The sequence below is a fragment of the Mycotypha africana genome (assembly GCF_025528875.1).
Source record: "Mycotypha africana strain NRRL 2978 chromosome Unknown BDF20scaffold_2, whole genome shotgun sequence".
Classification (NCBI taxonomy): domain Eukaryota; kingdom Fungi; phylum Mucoromycota; class Mucoromycetes; order Mucorales; family Mycotyphaceae; genus Mycotypha; species Mycotypha africana.
The window spans coordinates 2,207,461-2,234,920 of NW_026515726.1; the positions used below are offsets into that span (position 1 = coordinate 2,207,461).

Consider the following 27,460-nt stretch of genomic DNA (forward strand, 5'->3'; position numbering starts at 1 on the left):
ATGAGGGCTACAGTTGACATTTCCTGGAGGCTGCCGCTTTATATACATTTAGCTATTTTGTGTCTCTTTGCTTTTGTTTGAATATATAGGTGGAAAGATGACCAACAGCAACAACAGAGAAACAAAAACCTGACAGAAAAACTCAATCCAATCACATACACACACGAAAAAAGTTGAATCATTTAATTTGATTTTGAGATACATTGTCGAGTTGTGCTTCTTCCTACTTGATGAATGTTTTCTATTGGATGAGAAGGACAAGATTGTCTATTGGTTTGTCGCGTATAGATCCATTCAGGAAAACCGAGATACGAAAGTTGCAAGTTAGCACCACTTGGCCATTTTTGATGAATATAGCCATATTATCAAGTGAAAGCTTTGACTAGTCTATGAATGTTATACATTCCTTTCTAATGAAAATGGTATATAAATTCTCTTGCTACAATCGGTCCAGTTTCTTTAGATATTCCTTTATGCACATGCTTCATGGTGTCAACATTTCTCTTTCTCTACTCTGAAGATGTGCCTTAAATCTCTTTATAACGGTATTTCTATACTAAACCCGTAAATTTTTACAAAATGGGCGGCTTTAAAATTAGATAGATGCCTTACATTTCATTAAGAAAATACCACGTCAATGCACAGCGACTCTAATCGCATATTTCGTTTTAATTCATTGACTTGCATTTCAAGGAATTGTGCGATCAATTTAGTAAGTATTTGTTCTTGCAATCAACAATCAAGGTGGGATAGCCGCTATAACAGCTTTCAAGGAGGTCAAAAGGATAACTACAGTATTTTCGGTTTTGATTTAGACGTTCTTCTATCAAACTTGGATTTTTTCAATAATCTAATTCAGACAATCCAAGTAATTATTTTTCGATAACTTATTTCCAAAATTCGGACACTTTCAGTATATCCACCACCCATCCCTACCTTCGTCTGAACAGTCTCGATTTTTCACCGTCTGCTTTAATATCCATTGGGAAATATGGACATCATTTTTTCGAATGATATTGTATGCCATTCCGTTTGACACCCTCCGCCAATCCATCCTTAGTAAAGTTCACAATGTTAATTCATTGAGCCTGTCTTCTTCACAGCTCTTGCTGGAAGCGGCTGCCTTAGATTAATTACCCACCACAGAAAGTGTCTTTTTCTTCTCCATGCCCCATCCCTCAGAGATGTTTGACGAATTTATTTATTTTTGAATAAAATAATCTACAAAAAAAAAAAAAAAAAAAAAAAAACTTTCAATAAACTATCTTAGGCCCTCTTCTTTCTGTACGTATCTTTCCCTTCAGCATGCCTGATCTAAACCCTACAATCCTCAGGAATAAACGTTTTGCAGGCTTGCACAATACGTGGTGTAAGAGCTTATTGCTGTCTAATGGTGTGCCTTTGGTGTTATTTTTATCCTTAGCCAAGCGCTTACTTCTAGGATCAACAACTGGTAAATAAGATGGATGAAAAAGCGGCCTATATCTGCTTTTGTTGATGGCATATTTAATAAGTGAGGTATGGTCATGGTATCCGTTTCTATCTGTTTTTCTACCATTATAAATTCTTTAAATGTTGGAGACCATACATTGTCAGGAAACTTCTTATTCATAAGCTTCTGAACGATAACGTACTATTCGATTGATATAAGCACAGGCTGTGTCGTACTACTCCGTATCTGGTTCAAAACAGGCTGCCTTTTCTCTCAAACAGTCATAGTGTGATCGTCTGTAACTAGTTCAGTTACAGAGTTTTACAATTCAATACTCCTTACGAATGTAGGAATTTGTAAGGACTGTGGAGAAGTTGGTCATATCAACAAAAAAAAGTTACAAATGCCAGCTTTACGATGCATGAAAGCCGTGTTATCACTTTCTGAATGAAAGGTAAACAGATCTCTTACCCTACCCGTTTTAAAGCCAAAAAAAGAAAAGCAGGAGCGAAGGATGATTACGAGACTAAGGCTGCAAAGGCTAGAGGAAAAAAGAAGAAGCTGGAAGGCAGCAAGAAACGAGCAGTAACAAGACGTTGTTTGTTCCTCTTGCGGTAAAGCAGGCCATAGTAGATCATCTTCACCACTATGCTTGAACTACAAGCCTCCAAAGGATGTCTTGCTCCGCCAGCTGTTCGAGTCATGAAGTCTACAGCAGGAAGCTGCTTCTAACCACACTGATGAGACCAGCGTTTGCTCAAGTCGCTACAGAAAACATCATCAAATTAGCAGAATTTACCCGTCAAGTGGTGTATAGAGCCCAACTATTTGTGAACTACTACATTACTGATAACTACGAAACAACGACTGGTCACCCATACCTTTATGAGCAGAACTTCTGGTACAGCATCTGCAAGCTTATATTAGGGAAGCGGGTCAGAAATCGACAATACATGGACATGTCGGTCACGCTTGCCTTTGATGACTTTAAAAGCAAATTTCCTACAATCGTTTACAGTCTGAAGACACATCCCATGAAAGGATACAGCGATTCGCTGGCAGCGGCCTGCGTGACACTGGCCACTACTTATTCAAACTTTATACTAGAGAATTTTGAAAATAGGCTCAAGCACTACGCTCGAACATGTTTGAAGCATCTGTTCCCTGTAAGTCATGATCGCATCCATAACAACTGTAGTAGCAGAGTGTCTCACGAAGTTCTGTTTATTTTATGTTCTAGGAGCATAAGAAAAGAGAAATCGACAGAATCGTCAACGAATACTGCTTCAAAAAGATAATGAAGGGGGACTACGAATGGCCAAACGGGGTGGCCGGTTTGGAGCGGTTAGAGGAGGCTAATGCCATATGCAAAGCTGTTGAAGACGTACTGCCCGCGATCCCGAACATAGAAAATCTTACTGCCAACGGGTCTATGTTCCTACCAGCGTTAGGCTTGATGCTGCAGAAGGTGTTGTCTATTTCCGAAGCTACTACAGACGAGCAAAAAAAAGCCAGGACTTTTCTCTTTGTTTCCAATGCCCTCTTTGAAATGGCGCCATATCCATATCAACCACAAAACGCTGTCTATTATAACGAGCCAAAAGTATCCTGGAAACACCTACAGAGAACAGGTTGAGGTTTTTCATTACGTTTTTAACTTGTATACGTTTGGATACAGTTCCGTCGAATTTGGCATTGAGCATTTGGACAGAAAAGGTATGATCTGAAAAACTATACATTTTATCTAAATAATTTTTTAAATTAGTCTGAATTTAATTGTAAGATAATCTCAATTTAATAGCCATTTCGTGCGAAAGTCAAGCGAAAAAAACAGTAGAATCGGATTCAACTGAAATTCAACTTATTTTTGATCGTCAGGAGACAAAAGAAAAAAGCAAGATTTCGATAAAGGAGGAGAGGATCGAAGAAAGAAGATCCATAAAGACCAGCAATTCTTCGTTTCGCTTTGAAAACAGCTCATACATCTTGCGTATTGGACCTGCCTTCTGTCATTCAAATTAGTATTAAAAAAATGCAATAAATATCCATTCATCATGTTCTGCATAGCTTTGAGACGCCTTCAATTTGAAATAGAAACTAGACCTATGGTTTTCTAAGCAGTCGATATTTTGCTCTAAAGATTTTTGAGAATGCATGAGTACTGTTGTTTTTACAAATTTATATTACACTTACTTAACAATTCTTCGGCTTTATAGAAAACTTTATATCCACTTTCTCAGTTTTGGGGTCCATAAAGAAGATGCTAAAAGCATTCATTTCGTACAGATTTGCCTTTCGCTGATGGCATAAGCATTCTTTATCATTAGTTTAAAGAAGGAGTCAATTTTACCTCCAACTCTATACTTCAAAGAGCCGTCTGCACAAGCAAACCTTAATCTTTTCTCTTACATGAAGAACATTACTTACAACTTATAACTAATTACAAACATCATCCAAATTCCTTACATCGTCTACAGAGATACATTGTAAACTGGGCCTGCAAATAATAAGTCAGGACGTATATAGTACTAATCCATGCTTGACTCCAATGTTTGTTATCTGTGTTCCAGATTGTTTAGAATTCATCCCAATATGCATACATGTAAAGTTGCTGCTGGGTATCTAAAATAAATTTAACCAATTTTGGAAATGACTTAGACCCACAATCCGTAGATCAGTAGCTATGTAAAATAGATTGTAATCTTACATACATGAAAAAAGAAAAAGAAGATTCAAATGCATGACAAGAGCTTTCATTTTTTTTTCAAAGAAAAAAATAAGGAAATCTTCAAGTTGGTTTTTCTTTTTCTTTTTTTTTTTTTTTTCTTACATATTAAACGATTGCATTCATTCCTTAAGGTTCTACATAGCGTACTTTAATACTACAATCATATTTCTTTTTTCCATCTATTTTCAAGTTTTATTTCAACAACTAATTCAAATAGATATACATATACATGTTTATCATGTCCTCCAGTGCTATTAACACTAGCTCAGCCACTTATTGTATGGATCAACCACATCCACGAACAGAAAATACTACTCCCGAAAGTAGCAGCAACAAGGCCACTGTTTTATCGCCACCATTAACACCTGCTCTTGCTCAACAACAACATCCTTTGGACAAAAGGATACGTTCATTTGACATGGCCAATACAGCCAGTAATACAGCTAACCATTACCATCAGACATATACTGGTAACACCACCAATCGAGATAGTGAGCAGCAACAGCCCTCGGTATCGATGTATCCACTAGCCAACCATCATCAGCAACAGCAACAGCAACAGCAACAGCAGCATGCTTACAGCTTTCAGCAACATTACCAGCTGTGGATGCAGCAGCAGCAACAACAACAACAACAACAACAACAACAGCAGCAGCCTCAAGCAAATTCTGTTACTGCTGGTTATCATTATCCTTCGCAACAATCACAACAACATTTAGGTCTACAACCTCACTCTCATTCACCGTATTATCAGCAGCATCACAGACTACATATAATTCACCCTCAACATCAATATCACCAAAGAATTCTGCCAGCAACGGCAGTAGCAGGTCAGCCATTGGACAAAACATCCACTCAACAACAAGCATTAAATTCAACACCTGTGAAAACTGAATATAACCATCAGACCATCATGACTACAACTACTATCACAGGCGCTACGAATCCGTCTATAACCTCTAGTGCTACTTTTGATGACGTATCACCGACTACGCCGACAGTAGCGATGACCATTTCTTTTAACAGTAATCATAATGGCCGGTCGACGGCTTCTCTGAACACGAAGGGCAAAAAACAGCAACAGCAGCATTATAACAAGATGACCATGGCGACATCAAAGGGCACCCGTACGAATCATGCTGGGAATAACAAGCACATGTGTGCATTCCGCGATTGTACATGGAGCTTTAAAAGGTTTGAACATTTAAAAAGGCATATGTTGGTCCATACAGGCGAAAGACCTCATGTTTGCACATACCCTGGCTGCGGTAAACGATTTAGTCGATCGGATAATTTCCACGCTCATTATCGCACCCACGAACGAAAAGCGATCAAGCGACAACAATTGACAGAGATCGGACAAACACCCTCCGAAAGAAACAGGAGCGATAGTAGTGTTCCAGATAAAGCGACTACTATCATCAAAGTAAAAGATTCAACAAAGGCATTTTTTTACCACACTACGTATCATCCACGTGGATATATCGCTAGTAATGCTGCCCCGGACACGGATGCCATGAGACTAACGCCAAAAGAAGAGGATGCGCAGAAAAAGCCTCATGCTTGTGCTCACCTCAACTGTGGTAAAATGTTCAGACGTCTAGAACACCTGAAAAGACATATGCGCATCCATACGCATGAGCAGCCATTCAAATGCCATTATCCCGGCTGCTCAAAGGCGTTCAGTCGATCAGATAACTTGACTCAGCATAAAAAGGTACATGAAAGAAGAAGAGAAAAAGGAGGAATGACAATGGATGGGGAGGCTTCCGATAGCCATGTTAGCAGTAGCAACAGTATGAGTCACAGCCACAGTAGTAGTAGCCGTAGTAGCAGCTTGGACCATGGTCATCCACAATGCCCCGTCAATCAAGAATTCCGTCTTTACCGCTATCCAGATACCGTGGCTTCTACGAGTACCTCCCCATCTGCTCATGACACTAAGGAACCCCATCGTGTTGAAAATGATATTGTTACACAACAGAATCATTGGCAATAAACCAACAGCTACAGTAAACACAAAAACACCACACTTACAGCAACATCAGTATGTCTTTTATGCAAAAATTAAAGACATCAATTAATGCTACATTTAGACAGATTGACCATGCATTCGTTTCTTTCTTTTTTTTTTTTTTTTCTTACTGTTTACTTATTTATTTGCTTTATTTTTTTCATCTTCTTACTCATTCAAACATACGTTGGGTAAACAATACGCTATTTACAGTTATATAGAAAAGTTTTGGCCTGAAACATGAATAAAATAAGAGTTTTACTTCGATCCATTTTGTCTATAAAACACTTGAATGACAAAAGTAAAAATGATAAATGTTCGAAAGTGAGGCAATCAGTTAGTTTTGAGGGGAAGGGGAAGGGAGATGGAGGTGGGGGGCGACATAGGTACTAAAAACAACTGAAATTGTATGCTGAAGTTCATCTATAATATAGAGCAATAAAAATTGGAAAGGGTGTGATAGAAGGAGAAGTTGAGATTGAGAGGTAAGTCTTTTCATCTAACGACTTATTCTTTCACACTGCCGTCTCTTGGTTTGAAAGTTATTCCACGTCGGTCCAATTCATCTTCCACATCATCTGGTATCCTTCCGTAAACAACAATGGCATAGATACCCTCGTGAAACTTGTTGATACGCTGCCATTTAGCTACCCAACTGTGTTCGGGCTGCATGGACGTAATGCAACCTTCAAACTTTGGGCTAGTACATTCTAAGACACGATCCATGCTACCTCTCATTTGTAAAATGTCGTCACAGTTTTCACATCCATTGGCTCGGAATTGTGAAGCATTCTAAAGAGATCCATTTCCAAACAAGAAATTTCAATCAATAAGAACGATCTTGAACAAAGAAAAATACAAAAACAAAAGATCGTCAGCAGTGATGTCTACTGCTTATTACCTTTATAAGTGAGCATAGTAAACATGCACGTAGTTGCTTCTTGTCAAGTGGTAAGATCTGTGACATTGCTTGGTTGGTATAGTTTAGAATAAAAGGACCTGTGGGAGGTGCCCATTGAACGCTTCAAAAAAAAAGGAGCGGTCATTAAATACTCTTACTGGTAACTTTCAGTTTGCGCAGGGAGAAGCAAATCTAGAATAAATCGCACTTAATTTGGAGACAATTATGCATTTTGTTGGGATAATGTCAACAAATAGTAACCGCTGTGATGCCAGTGATATAAAGTTATCCCGTGGATATATAATGCAATTAATACAGTGTTAGATGCTTCATCGACTTAATTCGAAGTTTAAATCAGAGGATATCATTGTCGAACAACCTCCTGAAACTTTAATGAATCATCAATCTCATGTCACTGTAAGGCATCTGAATGCTGTGATAAATGTCGCTTTATGGAAAAAGTAAGGAAGCATCTGCGGGCAGTCGTGGCGTGATAGGCTCTTATCTATACACACTAATCAGTCAACCTGCAAGAGTAAAGAGCGATCAAATGAAGTAATGCTGGTTTATATCAAATCTCTGACGATGAGGCAACAAAATTACGTTCGATGTTTCCTAGTAGATCTTGGAAGGATTGATACGTTCTGTAACATATTGAAATGAACATCAGGTTCCACGACATCTCAATAGCTGGATATTACACTTTTTGGGTACAAAGTAGCAGTATAGATTATAGAGTAAAGATCATTGAAAATGTTAATTGGTATCAATTTCGTAAAGGCGCAAGTTCTCTAGATTCGAAGATCATGGAAATATTGTCGACTTGTTTCCTAACCACTATAATGGGCGAATTGCAATCGCGTTACAATCTAAAAAACGGGCTGATATTGTAAAGGAAAGGGAACAGAGGCAAATCTGAGAGCGGTGTTGATAAAGACAAAACACCTATTATAGTTTTCGTTGACAGCTTGATCAATAAAAGCAACGCCAACATTTAGGTGAGGACAACATGGTATACGCAAATTTAGACCCTTGAGCATTTATATGGTAAAGAAAGTAAGGCTGATTATGTCTCCTTGCGCTCACAAGAACTCAAGGGGACATTGTAACAGTAATCTCTTTCTGACCAGTACTAGCTAAATATACCATGTTCTTCTTTTTTTTTTTTTTTTTCTCCATTTAGACGTGCAAGATCAGCCGCTTTTCATAATTTAATACAGCAGAAAGGTCGAACTACACACATCAAGCACAAGTCTGTAGCAATTGTAGTAAACTATGATTAGCTGGCTATAAATAAAAAATATATGCCAATGTTTGGTTGATGAAATTCACGGATTTAACAAATCTACTCTATGCCCTATGATGCGCTACACTGAGCCGTGAAGATGTCACGTGTAAAAAAAAATTGTGGGGTTGTTACAGGTGATTGGTATGGCAAGTCAGCAGTCTTCTCGCAATAATGAGGCATCCTTGACTGTCTTGTATCTCCAAGTTGGTTGATCACAGTGCAGCATGTAACTTTTTATAACACTTTGATTCTGGAAGAGCGATTCGATTACACATTGCCACGTCAGAAAGGAAATATGTGAGCTGCTTATTCATCTTGAAAAGCAGCAAATAGAGTATTGACTGGAGAAATTTGTGTCATTGTTAAAAATAAAATGAAAGGGTAAAAATTGTTACGAAAGCTCGATCTAACAGAAGGAATCTATAGAATTTTCCAAGGATTCCTAAAAAAGCCAGTTACACTAGCCACATCAAGCCATTCTAACCATTTTTAGTAACCTGCGCGGCGAGTACGGGATCTGTGATGATATGATGAGGGGATATTTAAGCATCAGTTGGGCAAGGAGGCTGGAAAAATGGTTGAAACAAATGGCATCTTCTGATTTGCCAGGACTGATTGTTTTAGTTCTTCAATATGAAACCTAAAAAGAAGAGGGAAAGGTTATACATATAAGAATTGAACCTTCTTATTTTTTAACCCCAGACTATTTTGTTTGTGGCTGGAAATTTCCTTTTCCCGATCAAAAACTGGTTTTTTTTTTTGTGTAAATGTCTTTAAATCTTTTTTGGCTTGGCGCGGTTCCACGTGGAAGAAAAGACAAGATAAAAACAAAATGACTCGAACTGATCTAAGAACTACAGTCACTTAGAACAAAGCAGGGCGTTCACAGATAGCAGCTGTTAACAATGCTACTATTTACTTTCCAATATCGTTTGTCATTATGGAAGCTGTTTCGTTAAAGAAAAACTAGCATTGGGGCGCTCTTGTGCTATAGTACTAATCAGACAAAGTACCAACAAAAGGGTTTGCTTCGTCATTTTTGAATGCACTGGTAGTACGGGAAGCATGCTTTTTCTATTTAGAAGAATTGCGTTCTTTTTGCCTTTATGTACCACAAAATCTGCACTAAATATGCTTATGCTTCTCCAGAGATTCTTTTGGACGACTGATGCGTTTAAATGGAAGGGATTACTTTATTCCGCAAAACATCTTTACACTACCCGCCTTTTTCGAAAGTGCCCCAAAACGGAAATTAGCTTCTGAAGCATTTTAAAAATTGCTATGCTTCGGTCCGTGCCATTAAGACATGTAAAAGTTTGTTAATAGCCTTTTTGAGATACTGCGATTTTCTACAGAGAAAGATATCTTTGCTCCTATCTGATTATCTTGTTTGCGAACACATTTTGGAAGCAATTACTCATTTCCATGGTTGATTTATAAGCGGAGATTGCTAGTAAAAAATTGTAACGGAAGGGCTGCTTTCTAGGCAAATATCCTTAAAAGGAAAGACTGGTCATCTACATGCGCCGCCTGTCTTTTGTTAGGAGAGGAAAAAGAGAAGTACCCGTTGTTTGCGTTGTGTGTGAAATTATAAGCCCATATTTTTAATAGATTTTTTAGAGATTTCTATGATTACATTTCGGTTCCAAAACAGGCAAATTCCAAGAAAAGATTAAAAAAAAAAAAAAAAAAAAAAAAGATAAATATCGAGAGAAACTTTGTTCTTTTCTATCTTACTTCTTTCTCAACATTTTGGATCTTTCTCTCTGCTAACACTCGACAAGGAAAGGCGTACTTCTTGATCAATCTTTCATAATAGCATGGCACACGCATTACTCAATACATCTCCTGTCAGATTTTTCAACGCAATACAAGATCATATAGCTACAGTTACACCTTCATTTTTAAACAATAAAGCATCTCAAAGCAGTGTCAACAATGCTAATGTAGCAAAGCAGCAGCAAGAGAAGTCATTTCATCCTGAACCCGTTACACTTCAACTTACTCTAGCATCTGAAGAAACTGGCACAGAAACTGAACTGAATCAATCAACTTTGCCCAAGCATAACGCACACGCTTCGGTTAAAGTGCCTGCCGCCCCATCATCAACTTACCCATTAAGCAGTAGTTTAAATTCTGATCAGCCACAACAGCCACATCAGCAGCTTAGTGTTCCAAATGATGGTATGCAATTTTGTTCACATGTATAAAAATAAATAGGCATCAAAAAAAATTAATCATTGCTCTCTCTCTCTAACATAGGCTTTTTAGTAACTCCTCCACAACAGTACGGTTTGGATTTACTGAATCCTACAAACAGTGCCAAGGATGATCTAGCTCTTCAATTTGATGCATTAGCTGTTGCCTCACCTAATGGTTCTTATTACAGTCCTCAATTACTTGCCTCGCCAAACTCGCAAGTAACAGATCAATTTTTCTTGGCAGAAAATGACTTTGCTCAGCCCCTGATGGTGGGCAGTTTCAATTCTGCGTACAGCCAACCAAGTCAATATCTATCTGTTGGAAGCCCAGCCTCGCAATTACACGTCAACGATAATAATGCCAATGTTCTTGGAAGTAATGCTAGTCCTTTACTAGGCTTTTTAAGCGGCAGTAACAGCCCCAGTTACTTGCCCTTGGGAAGTCCTGTTGTCTCTCCTTTAAGTAGCCCTAATTACAATTTGAACGACACAAACACCAACCACCATTATTTATCAGTAGTAAATAGTCCAGCTTCGACCGCACACCAACCCATAGATAGTAACAACAATTACTTTTTTCTTCCACCTGGCGTTCTTGGCGCCAGCCCTCAACAAAACACATCTCCTTATCATGGTGTCGGCGATGCCGCCGCCAACCACGCTACTGTCAGTAATTCAGCCTCACCTTTGGCAGATACAGGACTGTACTTTACAAGTGGTCCTGGCTCTCCTATTGAAACAAAGTATCTTTTTCCTCCTGCTGACTTTAATGCTGCCGCAGCATTTTTAGACATGGCTTCTTTTGTTTCTCAATCAGACCAAGGACAACAGCAACAGCAACAGCAAGCCTCCTTTGCTGCTGTCAATGATTCTGTTACAATTTCGCAATTCTTGGACACAGACAAAATCAACAGCATCAGCACAGCAACAACGACAGTGACGCCTTCATTCACAGACAACAAACAAATCGAAGAGCTACATTTTATCCATGAATCATTCGACAATCACAATACCACGGCTTCCCATAAGAAAGAGAATACCCCAGAACGAACCAATACCATGATGACTACCACACCCATTACTCATGCTGCCAGCAGCCATACTACGCAAAATAACAAAGACGATGAACACATCGAGAATAGCCCTACCAGTCAAAGCAGCGCTTCTGTTGCAAAGGCAGAACAACCTGTTTCGAAGAGGACGCAGTCACCATCGTCACTACAAGCAAGAAAAACAACAAAGATTGCTAAATCAATAGTGTCAAAGAAAGGTCGAAAGAAGTTGGGCAGAATTCATCGATGCCCATTTTGTCAGCACACCAGTAATCGAGCAAATAACATGAAAGAGCATATTCAAATACATAACCCAAATCGTCCTAAACCTCACCTTTGTAAATTATGTCAAAGACCTTTTGCACGTAAACATGATATGAATCGACACTATTTATCCTGTAAAAAACATTCCACCGATCAACCTACTCATATTAATACTGTTACTACGGATGATAACATTCATTCCGAATAATTTCATCACCCACCTATTTATATATTAAGCTTTTGATACCCCCCTCTTCATCCTATTTTTTTAATGTTTTCATATGTTTAATAAAGATATAAAAATTGCGGCTTTTTAATTTTCCTCGAACCTATCGTTTCTCGTTCAATAAAGGGTACTATGCGCGCTGGGCCGGCGGGAAATTGTTTTCATTGTGGATGAGCTGGGTGGTTTGTAGGCCGAGCCCCACCCGAAAAGGATTACTGTTCTCCAGCCTAACTTTTCCGTTTCCCTTCTCCCTTTCTAACTTCATAGCGAAAAATGGCTGCTTCAGGAATCGCCGTTGGCATTAACAAGGGTCATATCACTACTCGTCGTGAACTCAAGGCCAAGCCTTCCAACAAGATTGGTGTATGTATTCAATGGATGCATAACAAAGAGCAGGATGGATGAATAGAAAGGATGAAAAAATGCACAAGTTGCGCGAAAAAAAAATTAAATCTTAATGTCGACCATTGTATTTGCACAGCTAAAATTAAAAATAATCAAAAAGATGCCCTTTTGGACGAGTGATAGTCAGCAACACGATTCTTATATTAAGCCCTCAACATCTCCACGATCAATAACGGAAATCATTTAGAAAGATTTTGACGATAGACAATGAGCGCAATATTTTGTCAATCCCACTATTCATCCGTCCACGTTCAAATGACTGAGGTGTTTCTGAATTCGTTGTTAACTTTCAAATTTCTTTTTTTTCTCGTCTTTTTATAAACGAATAGGCCGCTTCCAAGCGTACTGTCTTTGTTAAGAGCGTCATCCGTGAAGTTTCCGGTTATGCTCCTTATGAACGTCGTCTTATGGAATTGATCAAGAACTCCAAGGATAAGCGTGCTAGAAAGCTCTGCAAGAAGAAGGTAAATTAAATAAAGATGAATTGTACTTGTCCACTACAACCAGGGACTAAAACTGATCCACATCTTTCTTTCATTCTGTAGCTCGGTTCTTTCCTCCGTGCTAAGAAGAAGATCGAAGAACTTCAAGGTGTTATTGCCGCTTCTCGTCGTCATTAGAGTTTTTTTCACAAAATGTATATTTGAAAATATCACATAAACAACATTTTTTTTTTATTTGAATGTTGCTCAACACCACAGTCTGAAGGATTCTTATTCTTTCCACTCTTAATGCGGGTAAAAGCAGCAAATAAAAATACGAAACCGCTACATCAAAAGGACGATAGCTATTTGCAGATTGTTATTTTTTTTTTTTTATTGATACATTCTATTGTTAAAAAACAGGGAGGTGTCTACAGGGTCAAGTATAAAAAGTTATATAAGATTATAAAAAATCCATGTTGGGGGGAGTTGCACAGATGGTCGTATTTGGCTTCTATTGAATATTGTTATCAAGAATCGTCTTGATTTGCTTCCAATTGTCAACACGGTATAAAGAGCTGGGTTTCGTTATATCTTCCTCGAGGGAATAATGGAATCGCTGCAATTGCTTGAGTAGGGAGGTATTGTTACCAATGACAATACCAATGTCAGCTTCGACTAAAGTCAAACCAGTAAAGAAACTCAGTGTTAGTACAGCTTTGAAAGTGATGCGAAAACACATGCTCCTCAACGACAGTGGCGTTTTTTTCTTACCTAATGCTTCAATATCCCCTGTGGAATCACCAATATAAATGACTCTTTTATTGTGCTTTATCTTTTTGATGATATGTTGCTTATCACCCGTCGTCAAGATTTCGGGTGTGATAATACCTGTTGCCACTTCCTCGTCCTCCTTGTCTTCTTCTTTACAGCCATGATGTGACTTTTTATTGTGTCTCTTCTTTTTAAACACCAAATCATTACTATAGATATCCTTCTTCTGAACATCTAAACCTTTCAATATGCCCAATAACCAATCCTTTGACCAATTCAAAGAGATGATGCGCATCTGAGGCAAGTAAGGTTCGAGGGCTTCGAACAGATAAGGCTGAACGATCTTTTTTTTTGAAGCATATTGAACGCCCGCTTCATACAGGTCTTTATGTGAGAGACCCTTGAAGACATGGTTTGTTCCAACCCGGTCTAAAGAGGCTTGTTCCACATCATGATAACTATCCAGCTGCTTAACAAAATCGCCAAAATTTTTGGGTTGGTTGGTGAGAGTTGCTTGGTGTGCATAATAGTCCTTCATATATTCATCTGAATACCAGGACCAAGGATGAGAGTTGTTCGTAGCGTTGACAGCAAAAGATCCTAACGGCGCAATCGTATCTTCAATTGTCATGGTTTCATCAAAATCGATCAAAATGAGAGTGGTCATAATGGCACCTTTTACAAAGTGCAATGGGATGTGCATTTTACTAGATTGGAGCGAAAGAGCGGACGGTTGAATAAAGCTTGCACTACTTCTACTAGTCGTAGTATTGATAAGAAGCCGTCGATGTAAGAAACTGAGATTATGGAGGAGTTGTTTTCGGTCGATAAAAACCAAACAGTAAAAGTCAGTTTAGGTACTCAATGGAAAAGAGAAGAAACAAGCGCTTACTTCCTGCTGCTGCTGCTGCTTCTTGCCAACATGAAGGAAAAACTTTTTCGCTCTGTATTTGTGGTAGGGAATAAATACTTTGTAGCACAGTACGACGCAACAACTACACTATTTTATCGCCGATTAAGAGTCAATACTCTTTAATTGAAAAGGTACGTTTTGAACATGAAAAAAAAGAAAGCGTTCGATGGGCGTGCCCCTATTGAACATGTTCCATATTGAACAAAAAGCAACACCAATTTTTTTTTTCACGGATACTGCTCGAAAGCATGCCCCTGAAGGACCGATTTTTATTGGGTAAAAAGCATTAAAGCTGATTCAAGAAAGTCGGAGATAATGTTATGCACTACTTCAGCCAATAGCACTCCATCATTTACGTTTCAGGGACTTTTTATATGATTGATCCCTCAACTGTCAAGCTGGCGCTCACACACACCCCAAGGCTATAAACTCTGTTTCGTGTAAAAAAGTGATTCCCATCCTTTGTCTTATTAAGAAGCAACAAATATATTAATTTGTTTGTTTAATACAAATGGACTTGATCTTTGTTTTTTATTGAAACAAAGACGCAGGAAAGGTTATTTAAGAATTACTACATGATGGTGTTGGTTTGATTAAAAAAAAAAATACATTGTACATACTGCATCACTTGTACTGAAGCATTCCTTATTTGAATGCATTTTACACTGTTACATTAAAAAAAAAAAAAAAAATACAGTCGTAAATTGTGATTCATGCTTTAAGACTGAGCCCTTTCCCTTTCCTCATGAACGCCGCTTGAATCTTGTACTTTTTTAGCTTTCTTCTGTGCCCTTTTTCCAAGCTGAAAGTTAGCACTCACTTGTATTACTGTGCTATTCTTTGAAATGTGAGCGAGGACTACCCTCCTCCTTCTTCTTCTTCTTCTTCTTTTTCTTTCTTTTTTTCTCTTTCATTTCCTCAACGCTGACTGGCACCTCAAGCGATACGATTAGCTCGACTACGGTAATGGGAAATCAGCCAAGTAAAGATAACTACAATCTGAATAATAGTCATAACAATCAACGCCGTGTTCGACCACTGAATACAGCAGCCTATTACCACAAATATACCAATAATCAAATCAATAACAAAAACAAGACTGTGGTTAGCCCTGTCAAGCATCAGTTGGTGTTGACAGATCAGAAGTCTCCATTAATCTCTTTGAATTCAGTCACTACAACAACAAATACGGGCAGCCGACTTGGACAACAGCACTCCCCACATTCTCGAAGAGGTTCCAATAAAAGTAATTATAGTACAGCGAGTAGTCATCAGAGCAACAAAAAGAAAAAGCCGCCTCCATCGATGCAGAAGGGCCAGTATAAAGAGACAGATGAAGAGGCAGATATTGAATTGTGTCTGAATGAATTGGTCATCAATACGTATAAACCAATTGCATGGATGTCACCCAAACAAAAGGAAAAGCGCACGCATCAGAAGAGCGAGAAATATCCACCGCAAGACAGCATCAATAGTAATTGCAACGATCCCATCGAGGAGAAGGCGGATAGTAGGGAAGATCATTGGGTTTACGAGTACGGCGCCGAAAAGGAAAGAGATAGACAGACAAGACAAGTAAAATGATCTACACTGCAAAATGATATTGCTTTCCTATATCACACGCCTATTTACACACTCAAATCTCCGTATAGCATTATGTGTTAAAGCAAGTATTTGGTAGCAATATTCATGTAGAGTTGAATCAGCCTAAAAAAATACTCGAGAGTGCATGCGGGGTAGGTAAAGTATAAAATAATTCCAGTTATCCCACGAATATGAATAGAGATTGCATTGTCTGTACACACAGAACTCAAACCGTTTCCGCACAAAGGTCTGTGGTCATTAGAAGTGGCTCAAGCATATCCTCAATGCCAAGTGATAGGTATTGATGTCGTACCCCCTTCAGAAAAAGGTGGCTGGCATTTACCATCCCTTGCCCCATCCGCCGTAGCACCAGCAGCATCAGCAGCAGCAGCAGCAGGGAGCTTCAGCTATAACAATCCATCTTCTGCAGGACAGAAAAAGACATCATCAACTACCGTCACAATGAATACCGCAACAGCTACCACAATAGCTACCGCAACAGCCATGAAAGATACAAACGTCACCTATCAGTACGGCGATATCCTTCAGCAGAACTTACCTTTTGCCAAAGATTATTTTGATTTTGTATATCAAAGGGATGTGGCTACAGTACTCCCATTCAACTCTTGGCCACGACTCATTGCTGACTTTTACAGGATTTTGAAACCTGGAGGCCAGATACAATTAGTAGAATATGGTTCGTAGGAATTTATGTTCAATGAAAACGGAATAACCTTTCCAATTTTAAAAGACTGACTGTTTCAAAAATGAAAGATTTATTATTTAGAAGCCCAGGACCGCTATTGACACAAGTCAATGAGTGGTACCGTGAAGCAGCAGAGAGCATAGGCGTTAACCCCGAATATTCTAATCATTTGTCCGAATATTTACGAGAGGCTAATTTTACAGATGTTCGAACCATGGTGTTTGATATACCTATTGGTGAATGGCCATCTTCATTATGTAAAAAAAAAAAAAAAAAAAAAAAGTATATATATGTATATGTAAGAGGGTGGGAACTGACCTTTTTTTTTTTTTTGTTTGGATGACTTGTAGTGGAGAAGCAACATGGCTATCTGTATAAAGAACAAATGAAAGCGTTATTCAAGTCAATGAAAAAGTGGTGGTGCACAAAGATTCACGTATCTCCGGAAGAATACGATCGTGTTTGTGCGGAAGCCTTGGAAGAGTTTGAACAATATCACTGTGAGGCTCGTTGGAAAATTTTCACCGCAAAGAAGCCTTTGGAAGAAATCGAAACAAAATAAAAACCTTGGGAAAATATCCTTTCATATCAGCTACCTATGTAGCAAATTCTTGCCTTTTGGTGTATTACAAATTCTTATCTATTTCCTGTACTGCAACTAGTTGTTTTGTCACTCCAGTACGAGTAGCATTCCTAATAATGCTTTTTTTAGTCTATCAGTAATTTTATGTGTACCCAGCGATGTGATAACATTCAGGGTTTTTTTTTTTGTGGAAAACTTGGTCGTAACAGGGATGATAAAAATGCGTAAGGTCAAGACCGTCATAATAGAAGATGAGGAGACTGAATTAGTTAGGCTACGTTATCTAATAGTTCACACTTATCTAATTTGTGTACTTGCTCATTAATCGATTGAACATCAGTGTATGTTCAATTAAAGAGATACGTTTATGGTTGCTTGTTCGACCATAAGTTGCTGAAGATGTCTGAGGAACGATTTGTTATAATGCCACAGGTGATGAAGCCTCATGCAACCATACCATTGCTCAGATTTACTTTACAGCGCTTTATTCAAGCATATCAGAGTTTAACTATCATTGTGTAATTAAAGAAAGCCTTCGCTACTATTGCAGCGTATTTTTCGTGCTTATCTTTTGTGAAACGCCATCTCTAATATTCGTCTCCTTCTCGAGACCAAGCATGGCATAAAGAAAGCAAGACACATATCAGATACTTTTACTGCTTTAACTTTACTTTGTTCCATTTTGATAGACAACTGACCTTCCTATCCAAAGTAATATTTATAAACAAACAAAAAGTACAAATGTATTTCCACCCATGTACATTGAACCTTGGAAAAGAGATGTTGAGGCTTTGTCAACGAAGTAATTACATCGGTTAATAACCCTCCATACGGTAGCAGATGAAGAGCAATTGAAGACACTACATAGTAAGAATCAATCATTCCGTCATCGAGGTTGTCGTCTGTTCGTTAGTTTTGTGAACATACAATATATATGCACACTAACATAGAGGTAGTTTCTTCTTTAAGTTTATAAATACTAGAGAAAAAGCTCAAAGGTAAAAGGTAATCAAGAGGAGAGGCGGCTCTAGTAATAGCCTTGAAGATTCAATTGAATGGAGGCAAAAGATACATTACCGTTGAAAAGCAAGTAGGCTCATACCAGAGAAAAATCATTTAAGAGAATAAAATAACGTAGCTTACTCAGTTTTAGCAGCCAACATACCTTATGCAAACCTCAATACCATGTTTAAATAAACCTATCTAGTATTAGTTATTAAACTTACTTCTTCATATTTTGGTCGCGACCGCGAAAGCACATTCAAATTAAACGAACAAACAAAGATAACACATATATTTTCCAACAAGGCTTGGACAATAAGACATAGTTTTGACCTGGAAGCTGTCAATACTATGCGTCAACCAGGTCTACAGACATTTGAAACCGAACGGAAAACAACGCATTGAGTGCAGATATTATATACGAAGAATTCCACACATTCAAAGCTAGTATATTACAGTTTCAACACATATTTAGCGCGCATCAGTGACTGAGAGATTTTTGTTCAATGTATATATATTATTAACTAGGTATTCCAAGGCAAGTATAGTACTGACCAACGCGTAAACCTGCACCCCCCCCCACTTCATTTCAAAAAATACCTTACCGCGAAAATGGTAGCATTTTCTAGGATTGTAATCTTATAATGACAAAAAATATGCTTGTTTTGCTCAACATATGTGATCTGGTGCTACTTTATACATCTAATTTATCGTTAAATGTGAGCCAAGCTGGCTAGCTTACTAGAATACCTTATACAGTTTTTTAGCTTTGGGTTTAGACGAAGCCGCAATATAACTAGACGAAAAAAGTAAATTTTTGAGACCTTCAAGTTATAATTTCAAGATTGAACTACACAAAAATTGAGATGCTTACCTGTAAAAATCAAACCAGCTTCGTGCTGGCGATTAGAGGATGGTGTTCAAGTGGTTGATGCGGGTGATTTTGGTTTTCTAGAAAACTCCGCAGGTCTTCCCGTTGACTTCCATACCGAAATGCTGATGGCCATCATGTTTTTTGCTGCATTGACATCGCGGTTCCATAGTATCTTACAGGTTTTGCAAACAAGGATACTACAGCCACGCACGGTGTCTAATGCTTTCAATGTGTCTGAGCGACAACAATTGCATATGCGTGATGTCAAGTATTCATCAATTGTAACGGCAAGGAGATCACCAGCAGCCTCTCTTCGCTTCAATGCACGCCACAGAACACCAACGACACCAGTCTTATGGCCTTTGATGGGCACTGCACTCTTCCCGAACATGCCATCACCAACTACAATCAAAGGGATCTTTTTAGTGTCGCCTGCACTAAAGGGTTCAGGCTTCCACTTGTTCTTCAGGGGATTACTGTAGAAAGCATGAGTTCTATCAATATTTCTGCGAATAGTGAATGAATTGCTTATCATTTAAAAACCTTACCTATCTTTCTTAGCGAGAACATCGCTTACTTCTCTCGCATCTGCTTCTTCCTTCTCTTCTGGAACCTTTTGCTTCTTCTTCTTCTTCTTTTTACGTTTACAAAAGGCCATTCTGTCGATAATCTTCTTTGGCCACTTGCTTCGATCTTTCTTCTTCTTCAACCTCAATTGCTTATTGTACTTTGTGGTTCCATTAATAAGCAAATTGACCATGTTGTTGGCAGCACGCTCCTGACCCTGGTATAAACGAAATCTGTCTTCAGCAGTTCTCTCGCCGTAAAAAGAAAACAAGGCTTCAAAGTGCTGCAACATATATTGTACATGACGGTCAAGTTGTTCAATGATAGAAGTTTTGGCGGTTGGTATGCCACTTTCGATCATTTTAAGTGTGCCTGCTTTCTTCTTTTCCAGCTTTGCAGCGTATCTGGTACTTCCGGTCATATGATAATATTCTTTGGTAGAGCAGCTGCGTACTTGATGTTTGTTATGATCTAGTCCGATTGCCGCTGTGAAGACAGATCTTCGCCCTGGATCAAGGAAAGCGGGTCTGTAATTGTCTTGTACTTCGTCATAAGAAAAATCTTCCAAAGTCAAGGTATGATTATGAATGGTCATGTCTTCTTTTGTTTTCTTTTTGCGGCTGAACAAAAAGTCTACAGTAAAGCCGTCCGACCTAACCATGTTTCGAAACATTACATCAGAACTTTCCTTCAAAGCGGTTAGACTATGACAGAAGCAAAAATAGGGGTGTGTTTACTATTAGGCATAATTTTGCTGAAGAAGTTCTTCTATAGTTTTACCTCTTAAAGCCAAACTTTTTGAAGTCGAAGACTTTACAGAATTGTTCGAGTTGGGCTGTATAACCCTTGGCAACTTTTCCGGGAAACATGAAGGGTGTAAGAGCATTTAAACTTATCGCGATGAAACGCCATTTCAGCGATGGAGTAGGAAAGAGAAAGAAACGCTGAGGAAGTGGTAGGACACGGACATCGTACGGTTTATGCTGTATATGTTCTTGCTCGTACGTAAACTGTATGTTCCATAACGCATTAACAAACTTTGCAGGAGCAGCAGAAAGAAAAACGAGGGTTACTTCTCCTGGAATGAACTCTTCAAATTGTTTGCAGAGTAATTCAATTCGGTTTTTGTCAACAGCCGCCAGCTCGAGGTTTTCTGGCCAATGAGGATGACCATGACAGACAGATTGGTAACAATACAGCTGTACAATTCTTTGTACATCAGTGCGTTTGATATTCTAGAATGTGTATAAAGAGAAATAAAATGAATAAAACAGCAGAGCATTAAGAAGGTACTCGGTTACAGCCTTACCGGGAGCATAGTTCTCAACTTGTAAGTAAGGAACTTTGTTAAGCGCTGCTCGAAGCGCTCTACAATGGAGTTCGTGTAAGAGACGCTCAATTCCTTTGCTGCCTCTGTAAGGCAATGACTATATCCCACGGTCAGCTTGTGTTTTACTTCGATAGTAGGGAACTTTGCCTTGAAGTCTGTATAATACTGTTTTATGTCCTCGGATAATGCCGTTTTGTGAGTAACTTGCTTGCCCGTTATAAGCTGACCTACTGAATACCAGAATTGCTGGCAGAATACATCAGGAATAGACCTGTCTTTGTTGGCTTCTTTACTGTCTTTCTTGCTGTCTTCTTTGTTGGCTTCTTTACTGCCTTTGTTGCTGTTTTTATCAGTGTCTTTCTTGTCGCCTTTGTTAGCATTCCTTCTATTCTCCTGATAATGAATGAGGTACGAGTTAACGAATAATTGACTAGAGAATACTATTCTCCTTATGTCAGAGCAGCAAGAGATGACTTTTTCTTGGAATTGTTCGCGAAACGCTGGCTTTACAGCAGACGTAAGAGGGAGCTTCCTCGTGAATACAGTGGAGCCTTCTCCAAGCGTCGAGGTGATAACTTCTTCCTTTGAAGCAATGTGATTGGGGTATTAGAGAGAACGAGAAGTAGAATGACCCTTTAAGCCACAACTGATACACTTGATATCTCCAGTTGTTTGCTTCTTCTTTCTCTTTGCTTGCTTCTTTTCTTCCTTGATTGTAGCTGATTGCTTACGTTTCTTACCGCTACTTCCAACTAAATTTCCGTTAAGCAAACATAAACTTGCCTTGCAGTGAGAGCATGATACTTACCATCAGCCGCAGAAACTGCTTTGTAAAACTTGCATTCATGGTATGCCTTGTTGAAATGTCCGAGTGTTTTGCAATCCTTGCACTCGATGTTTACTAGTCATACAAAACATAATCTGAAGATTACTACTATAACTTATTTGTGGCAGCGCGCTCATGTGTTACTTACGGAAGGACTCATCTTTGACTTTATTCTTATGGGCTTCTGCCACCGATTTGATTTTTTGCAAGATTTTGGCTTTGTACATGCTGAGTAGTAGCTATCAGGATGAGGAAAGAAAGATGAAAGAAGAATAAGAAGAAGAAGATGGAAATCAAAGGAAAGATGTCAAACTTATTTTCTGTAAATGCTAGTTTGACAACATCTTATTTTTTATTAGGATTGACAACAACGACCGTTATCTACGCGGCGGAAGAACGTGTCTGGGATTAGTTTAACGCGTAGATCAATTCATATGATCCATAAATAAAGTCTCGTAAACCACAACCATGTATCTATTGCTGATAAGACCTGTTTTACACTAAAATACTCATTACGTCTCGTAGTACTTTAAAGTAATGCCACTATCAATTGAAAAATGTCCACTGACCTTCAAAATAATGTCTACAATTATTTATTCAATAAATCGTCCAAGAATATTATACCATTTAATCCTAAAATAATTTAAAATTATCTAAATTAAATATATATATTGTCCAATAAAATTTGTATAAAGTGTAAAGTTGAAGCTAAAACACTGTAACAATATCTCTTCGTTTTTCTCTCTCAGAAATCCCATTTAAATTATTGCCAGAATTGTCACTCTGTGTTTAAAAGAATTGTATTATTCAGCAAGACTAAGATTCCATAAAAATCCTTTATTTTTGGACTTCTCTCTTTTTTTTTTTTTTTTTTTTTTTTTGTTTCACGGTTTCTTTAAAACATGGACAAAGACGTACCTTACCCACCCAAACTACCCGCTGAGGAATTAGAAGTATTAGTCAACACAGCCATAGACTATGCTCTTTCTCATGGTTTGATTGTACGACCCGCTCCTGATAAAACGTCCATGAGAAAGAAGAATGCGTCAGTTGTTCATGCTCCCTTTGCACTTTATCCGACCCGCTTTCCTCGCCATGAATACGAGAAAGCTATCAAATTGCAAAAGCCATGGAATACACTCGTCCATCGTATGAGTCAAGATCATGATCTTATTACTGAAACCATGCAAACGTAAGGCTCATTTGCGTACACCTACCACTCCATAAAGGATATTTTATTTATTACCTTAAATATGACACTGATACGTTCAAGTTTGCTGTCTTTGCGTTGATATTTTAGTTTATCTACTTTAGATCCATTTGTGAACGGCTTGTATCAAATTTATTTAAAAGTGAGAGAAGAGGGTATTGCTCAGGTACGTGCCATATATGTATTGATTATGCTACGTAACTAAATCAAATTGAAGTTGGCATGGCAGTACTAAAATATACAATCTTGAATATTTTACACGTAGACAGCAAGTTTAGGCATTCATCGCAACGACTATTTATTACATGCTAACCCTGGTGCAGATGCTAAGACAGCTGTTATTAAACAAGTAGAATTCAATACAGTATCTGCCAGTTTCTGTAGTTTGAGTCAGAAGGTTACCGATTTACACAGATCACTAGCCACATCTATCAAAAATTACGGAGGAACGAAACCCATGGACTTGGAACGATTGCCTGAGAACAAGTCCATAAAAACATATGTCGAAGGTTTAGCCGCTGCTTGGAAACATTATGGAAAGAATGATGCTGTTGTTGTTATGATTACTCAACCAAATGAACGTAACGTTTTTGATCAACGTTGGATTGAGTATCAATTGTTTGAAAGGTAGGTTGAGAAATTTTATCAATTTTTACCGAACAGCGATCAATGAGGAAACTTACTTCTTTTATTCGTAATCACATAGTTATGGTATACCATTGATACGATACTCATTCGAGGACATAGCAAATAAAGCCACCTTGGATCCTAATAGTAAAGCATTACTGATGTAAGTCGGTTATCTATTATCAGGAACCTTCAAGTATACGCTATTCGTATCAATATCGTCTGAATCTAACCGGGTCCTTTTTTTAACAGTGATGGAAAGGAAGTGGCAGTAACATATTTCCGTGCTGGTTACGGACCCGAAGATTATCCTGATCAAAAGGCTTGGGATGCTCGATTGCTCATTGAACGCTCCTTGTCCATCAAATGCCCTACTGTTGCTTATCAACTAATTGGATCAAAGAAGGTGCAGCAAGTTTTATCTGAAGCAAATCGTTTAGAGCGCTATATCAGCGAGGATGACTCTGATTTAGCAGATGAGATTCGCTCAACTTTTGCAGGACTATATCCCTTAGATCAAACTCCTGAAGGTCTCCGAGCATATGAATTGGCCTTGGCAGACCCTGAAGGTTATGTGATGAAACCGCAACGAGAAGGAGGTGGGCATAATGTCTATGGTCAAGATATTTTAGATACCCTCCAGAAATTGACTGCTGAAGAAAGAAGCGCCTATATTCTAATGGATATTATCCGATCTCCACCATTGAATAATATTATGATCAGGGAGGGCGAGACAATCCATGGTGATGTTGTGAGTGAATTAGGTGTCTATGGGGCTTATCTTGCAGATGGGGATGAAGAAATTCTAAATCATACTGGTGGACACCTTTTACGTACAAAAGCAACGACTACGCGTGAAGGAGGTGTTGCAGCTGGTTTCGCTGTCATTGATAGTCCTATTTTGGAATAGAATTTTTACTATAAGTTTCATGCTCTCTGTTTTAGTACATGTGTATAGTTTTCATTAAAGGAGAATATGTGCCTATGTCTTCAATTTGTGTTACGGTCAATTTGTGGATTTGTTTATGACAGAGGTGGCAGCTTTCAGTCACGCGTTTTGGTATACAATACAAACAAATATTTTCTTTTCATTATTTCGCTCTTTTTTCTGCTAAACACTTTGCTTATATAAAAGTATTTTGCTTTCAATCATGGTAAAGTGCTGGTTATTTACTTGTTGATACTATAACTATTTCTCAGTGATTCGCTTGTCTTTATGCAAACCGAATTAGGCTGATCAACTGACCGAAGAACAAATCAACGAATTCCGTGAAGCTTTCAAGTATATGACTTTTTTAAGCAATCAATACTAACAGAATACAATTTCTAACTATTTAAACTGGCTGAACTTAACACATAGTCTTTTCGATAAGGATGGAGATGGTTCCATTACAACTAAGGAATTAGGAACTGTTATGCGTTCCTTGAATTTGAACCCCACAGAAGCTGAACTTCAAGACATGGTAAGAAATAAAATAAGTTTTATTTGTTTTGAACCGTTAGTTATTCGCAAAAGTGGAAGAAAAAAACACCTGTGCATGTGTGCGAAAAATAAAAATAAAAAATATCACAGTATTTGGCATGACTGCATATGGTAGAAGAGTCCATTTTCATACTGATTGAATATTTCATTTTATGATCATTTTTGTTTAAATAGATCAACGAGGTAGATAGTGACAAGAACGGCCTTATCGACTTTAGCGAATTCTTATCCATGTTAGCTAGGTAAAATTGTATGTAATCTGTACATTAAAGCTTACACTTCTGACAAACTTAATATAGAAAATTAAAGGAAACTGATTCTCAAGAGGAAATCGAAGAGGCCTTCAAAGTTTTCGATAAAGACGGCAATGGTTATATTTCGGCAGCCGAGTTACGCCATGTCATGACTTCCCTTGGAGAACGATTAAGTGAAGATGAAGTTGATGAAATGATTCGCGAAGCTGACGTCGACGGCGACGGGCAAATTAACTACCAAGAGTTTGTCAAGATGATGGTAAATGAAAAAAACAAAAAAAAAAAGAAAAAGCTATGCTGGGAACTATTTTATGTTCAGTACAATACAGAAAGCGCTAACTGCATTTATATTACTGTAGATGTCCAAATAAAATTGAAGTCAAAGAATTGATAAGGCATCTTTTAACTCTCTACATATACGCGAAAACAGTAAAGATGCATGGTTTACCAAGTTTTCTCATTAAACAATAAAGTATTGTTATTATTGAAGGGTACAAATGCTAGTAGTTGGCTTTTTCAGCTTCAATTACATGATACCTATTGTACAGTCAACTAGTTTACGGTGGTAATGTTATAATTCCTTACATACTCCGCGCGATATTCGTTATTTTCAGCAACAGGGCCTACGAGAGTAAGAAAGAATGTTAAGCATACGTACTTATTGTCTTCTCTACGCTTTTACTTGTCATAAAATACATACGGTTAAGAGGGGTCCACAATGGATCTTCTTTAAACAGTCGCATCGCTTTTATATAGTTCTTCTCGTCTGTAGTAAATCTATGGTATATTCCTGGTGGCTATTTTTGTAAAAAGGTACTGTTAATATGATCCGCTGAGCCTTCACTGGCTTTTTACACATTCACAAACTTTACTAAAATAATCATGTCGCCTTTCTCCATATAAATACGAATCCAAATATCTTGTTCATCACGTACGTCAAAGTAACCTGAACCATCTAGAATATAACGGATTTCCTCATCCTCATGAAGATGTCTACAATAATCAATACATTTGTTTGTCAGTTTCTTCAGAGTCCTGTCAATAGTGGACGTTCATATTAGGGAAAAAAAATTACTCGGCAAAAAAAGATTTCACTTTTTCTTCGTAAATGGGCCCCATTGCATCAGGCGACACTACAATCTAAGATACAAAAGCAACATTATTAGTATGATATGTGTGTACCCTTCTGTACCCAAGAAACTTCTTTACAGTGTCGCGGTTCTTGTAATTTCGTTCTTTAGCAATTTCATCAATTTTTTCAATAGCATTTGGTCCATCTTCTATTTGCCAATATAGAACACCAATTTTTTTGAGATCGTCAAGTGTCTTTGCAATTCCCAAGTCATGAGGTGCTCTTTGATCGGCAGGATCTTGTGTGTCGTAAATGTATGCTCTCATTTTGTTTTTTGGAATACAATGTACTATTTCGACAATGATATCAGTAAAAATAATAGCAAAATGTATCAAATAGAAGTAAATGCAGTTTTATTGTTCTTTTGGTGTCTATTCTGGAGCCAAGACTCCTCCTGGTTGCATCAAAAATCCACACAAGCTTAACAAAATAGAGTATTTAAGCTTATATTTTAGACCATTTACAATCGTAAATGGACAATATATATTTAATTTTAAAAATTTTTTGAATAAAGCTCATAGTATTTTAGATATCAATTTGGATACTCAATTATTCGTGACATACAAGCAGCATTAAGGATGACATACAATCGAACCCTAGAATTGAGTCTCTGAAGAGATCGCCAATAATGGTCTAGTTGACATTACCTTGCAATACGCTGA

At 38.0% G+C, this 27,460-nt stretch overlaps 15 protein-coding genes across 15 annotated transcripts; 10 read left to right on the forward strand and 5 right to left on the reverse strand.

Annotated features, from left to right (window-relative positions):
* Nucleotides 1-1,780: 1,780 nt before the first annotated feature.
* Nucleotides 1,781-2,730, forward strand: BDF20DRAFT_970128 (uncharacterized protein; the record flags this gene model as incomplete). The annotated part of the gene is made up of 2 exons (XM_053085008.1): nt 1,781-1,855; nt 1,920-2,730. Exon 2 carries the CDS (start codon nt 2,107-2,109, stop codon nt 2,728-2,730), a length of 624 nt encoding a protein of 207 aa, XP_052939439.1. The 5' UTR covers nt 1,781-1,855; nt 1,920-2,106.
* Nucleotides 2,731-4,730: 2,000 nt separating this feature from the next.
* BDF20DRAFT_853673 (uncharacterized protein) lies at nt 4,731-6,300 on the forward strand. The gene has a single exon (XM_053080146.1). It carries the CDS (start codon nt 4,768-4,770, stop codon nt 6,157-6,159), a length of 1,392 nt encoding a protein of 463 aa, XP_052939440.1. The 5' UTR covers nt 4,731-4,767; the 3' UTR covers nt 6,160-6,300.
* Nucleotides 6,301-6,549: 249 nt separating this feature from the next.
* Nucleotides 6,550-7,199, reverse strand: BDF20DRAFT_304726 (Spt4/RpoE2 zinc finger-domain-containing protein). Its single transcript, XM_053075156.1, has 2 exons — nt 7,076-7,199; nt 6,550-6,966 (listed from the first exon to the last, which is right to left on the reverse strand). Exons 1-2 carry the CDS (start codon nt 7,139-7,141, stop codon nt 6,682-6,684), a joined length of 351 nt encoding a protein of 116 aa, XP_052939441.1. The 5' UTR covers nt 7,142-7,199; the 3' UTR covers nt 6,550-6,681.
* A 200-nt stretch (nt 7,200-7,399) lies between these two features.
* BDF20DRAFT_832957 (uncharacterized protein) lies at nt 7,400-8,575 on the forward strand (the record flags this gene model as incomplete). Its single annotated transcript, XM_053078592.1, has 5 exons — nt 7,400-7,536; nt 7,856-7,964; nt 8,104-8,180; nt 8,259-8,343; nt 8,498-8,575. The coding sequence occupies 5 exons, from the start codon at nt 7,400-7,402 to the stop codon at nt 8,573-8,575; spliced, it is 486 nt and encodes a 161-aa protein (XP_052939442.1).
* A 1,330-nt stretch (nt 8,576-9,905) lies between these two features.
* Nucleotides 9,906-12,215, forward strand: BDF20DRAFT_304770 (uncharacterized protein). Its single transcript, XM_053075157.1, has 3 exons — nt 9,906-10,547; nt 10,626-10,940; nt 11,085-12,215. Exons 1-3 carry the CDS (start codon nt 10,184-10,186, stop codon nt 12,086-12,088), a joined length of 1,683 nt encoding a protein of 560 aa, XP_052939443.1. The 5' UTR covers nt 9,906-10,183; the 3' UTR covers nt 12,089-12,215.
* A 164-nt stretch (nt 12,216-12,379) lies between these two features.
* On the forward strand, nt 12,380-13,131 carry BDF20DRAFT_904858 (50S ribosomal protein L36e; the record flags this gene model as incomplete). Its single annotated transcript, XM_053083090.1, has 3 exons — nt 12,380-12,469; nt 12,841-12,975; nt 13,057-13,131. 3 exons carry the CDS (start codon nt 12,380-12,382, stop codon nt 13,129-13,131), a joined length of 300 nt encoding a protein of 99 aa, XP_052939444.1.
* Nucleotides 13,132-13,447: 316 nt separating this feature from the next.
* BDF20DRAFT_910618 (uncharacterized protein) lies at nt 13,448-14,374 on the reverse strand (the record flags this gene model as incomplete). Its single annotated transcript, XM_053083726.1, has 2 exons — nt 13,448-13,611; nt 13,708-14,374. The coding sequence occupies 2 exons, from the start codon at nt 14,372-14,374 to the stop codon at nt 13,448-13,450; spliced, it is 831 nt and encodes a 276-aa protein (XP_052939445.1).
* A 1,067-nt stretch (nt 14,375-15,441) lies between these two features.
* On the forward strand, nt 15,442-17,668 carry BDF20DRAFT_853692 (S-adenosyl-L-methionine-dependent methyltransferase). Its single transcript, XM_053080147.1, has 5 exons — nt 15,442-16,195; nt 16,273-16,360; nt 16,452-16,901; nt 16,979-17,167; nt 17,261-17,668. The coding sequence occupies exons 1-5, from the start codon at nt 15,587-15,589 to the stop codon at nt 17,470-17,472; spliced, it is 1,548 nt and encodes a 515-aa protein (XP_052939446.1). The 5' UTR covers nt 15,442-15,586; the 3' UTR covers nt 17,473-17,668.
* Nucleotides 17,669-19,275: 1,607 nt separating this feature from the next.
* BDF20DRAFT_305015 (uncharacterized protein) lies at nt 19,276-20,071 on the forward strand. The gene is made up of 2 exons (XM_053075158.1): nt 19,276-19,304; nt 19,388-20,071. Exon 2 carries the CDS (start codon nt 19,489-19,491, stop codon nt 19,849-19,851), a length of 363 nt encoding a protein of 120 aa, XP_052939447.1. The 5' UTR covers nt 19,276-19,304; nt 19,388-19,488; the 3' UTR covers nt 19,852-20,071.
* A 146-nt stretch (nt 20,072-20,217) lies between these two features.
* Nucleotides 20,218-20,532, reverse strand: BDF20DRAFT_853702 (uncharacterized protein; the record flags this gene model as incomplete). The annotated part of the gene is made up of 1 exon (XM_053080148.1): nt 20,218-20,532. A coding segment is annotated over one exon (288 nt), but the record flags the coding sequence as incomplete, so codon positions are not given.
* A 393-nt stretch (nt 20,533-20,925) lies between these two features.
* On the reverse strand, nt 20,926-21,800 carry BDF20DRAFT_799593 (uncharacterized protein; the record flags this gene model as incomplete). The annotated part of the gene is made up of 3 exons (XM_053076342.1): nt 20,926-21,171; nt 21,246-21,570; nt 21,679-21,800. Coding segments are annotated over 3 exons (693 nt in total), but the record flags the coding sequence as incomplete, so codon positions are not given.
* Nucleotides 21,801-22,046: 246 nt separating this feature from the next.
* Nucleotides 22,047-22,558, forward strand: BDF20DRAFT_853707 (uncharacterized protein). The gene is made up of 2 exons (XM_053080149.1): nt 22,047-22,324; nt 22,426-22,558. The coding sequence occupies exons 1-2, from the start codon at nt 22,161-22,163 to the stop codon at nt 22,502-22,504; spliced, it is 243 nt and encodes an 80-aa protein (XP_052939450.1). The 5' UTR covers nt 22,047-22,160; the 3' UTR covers nt 22,505-22,558.
* Nucleotides 22,559-22,963: 405 nt separating this feature from the next.
* Nucleotides 22,964-25,021, forward strand: BDF20DRAFT_853709 (glutathione synthase). The gene is made up of 5 exons (XM_053080150.1): nt 22,964-23,284; nt 23,393-23,468; nt 23,568-23,929; nt 24,009-24,092; nt 24,182-25,021. Exons 1-5 carry the CDS (start codon nt 22,995-22,997, stop codon nt 24,837-24,839), a joined length of 1,470 nt encoding a protein of 489 aa, XP_052939451.1. The 5' UTR covers nt 22,964-22,994; the 3' UTR covers nt 24,840-25,021.
* Nucleotides 25,022-26,106, forward strand: BDF20DRAFT_853716 (calmodulin). Its single transcript, XM_053080151.1, has 6 exons — nt 25,022-25,083; nt 25,162-25,211; nt 25,290-25,392; nt 25,587-25,654; nt 25,712-25,925; nt 26,026-26,106. The coding sequence occupies exons 1-6, from the start codon at nt 25,081-25,083 to the stop codon at nt 26,035-26,037; spliced, it is 450 nt and encodes a 149-aa protein (XP_052939452.1). The 5' UTR covers nt 25,022-25,080; the 3' UTR covers nt 26,038-26,106.
* Nucleotides 25,903-27,064, reverse strand: BDF20DRAFT_993340 (Acireductone dioxygenase ARD family; the record flags this gene model as incomplete). The annotated part of the gene is made up of 5 exons (XM_053085385.1): nt 25,903-26,289; nt 26,367-26,463; nt 26,539-26,659; nt 26,742-26,806; nt 26,849-27,064. The coding sequence occupies 5 exons, from the start codon at nt 27,062-27,064 to the stop codon at nt 26,219-26,221; spliced, it is 570 nt and encodes a 189-aa protein (XP_052939453.1). The 3' UTR covers nt 25,903-26,218.
* Between the last annotated feature and the right edge of the window lie 396 nt (nt 27,065-27,460).

Coding starts and splice junctions, on each gene's coding strand:
- BDF20DRAFT_853709 (XM_053080150.1), top strand. CDS start 22,995: ATGGACAAAGACGTACCTTACCCACCCAAACTACCCGCTGAGGAATTA. Junction 23,469..23,567: donor GAGAAGAGGGTATTGCTCAG/GTACGTGCCATA, acceptor TTTTACACGTAG/ACAGCAAGTTTAGGCATTCA. Junction 23,930..24,008: donor GAGTATCAATTGTTTGAAAG/GTAGGTTGAGAA, acceptor GTAATCACATAG/TTATGGTATACCATTGATAC.
- BDF20DRAFT_305015 (XM_053075158.1), top strand. CDS start 19,489: ATGCTGATGGCCATCATGTTTTTTGCTGCATTGACATCGCGGTTCCAT.
- BDF20DRAFT_853707 (XM_053080149.1), top strand. CDS start 22,161: ATGTTTACTAGTCATACAAAACATAATCTGAAGATTACTACTATAACT. Junction 22,325..22,425: donor TTTGGCTTTGTACATGCTGA/GTAGTAGCTATC, acceptor TGTAAATGCTAG/TTTGACAACATCTTATTTTT.
- BDF20DRAFT_853716 (XM_053080151.1), top strand. Junction 25,393..25,586: donor AAGCTGAACTTCAAGACATG/GTAAGAAATAAA, acceptor TTGTTTAAATAG/ATCAACGAGGTAGATAGTGA. Junction 25,655..25,711: donor TTCTTATCCATGTTAGCTAG/GTAAAATTGTAT, acceptor AACTTAATATAG/AAAATTAAAGGAAACTGATT.
- BDF20DRAFT_853673 (XM_053080146.1), top strand. CDS start 4,768: ATGCAGCAGCAGCAACAACAACAACAACAACAACAACAACAGCAGCAG.
- BDF20DRAFT_853692 (XM_053080147.1), top strand. CDS start 15,587: ATGGGAAATCAGCCAAGTAAAGATAACTACAATCTGAATAATAGTCAT. Junction 16,361..16,451: donor CGAGAGTGCATGCGGGGTAG/GTAAAGTATAAA, acceptor TTCCGCACAAAG/GTCTGTGGTCATTAGAAGTG. Junction 16,902..16,978: donor GATACAATTAGTAGAATATG/GTTCGTAGGAAT, acceptor CAAAAATGAAAG/ATTTATTATTTAGAAGCCCA.
- BDF20DRAFT_304770 (XM_053075157.1), top strand. CDS start 10,184: ATGGCACACGCATTACTCAATACATCTCCTGTCAGATTTTTCAACGCA. Junction 10,548..10,625: donor GCTTAGTGTTCCAAATGATG/GTATGCAATTTT, acceptor TCTCTAACATAG/GCTTTTTAGTAACTCCTCCA. Junction 10,941..11,084: donor TAATGCCAATGTTCTTGGAA/GTAATGCTAGTC, acceptor ATTTATCAGTAG/TAAATAGTCCAGCTTCGACC.
- BDF20DRAFT_304726 (XM_053075156.1), bottom strand. CDS start 7,141: ATGTCACAGATCTTACCACTTGACAAGAAGCAACTACGTGCATGTTTA. Junction 6,967..7,075: donor TACTATGCTCACTTATAAAG/GTAATAAGCAGT, acceptor GGATCTCTTTAG/AATGCTTCACAATTCCGAGC.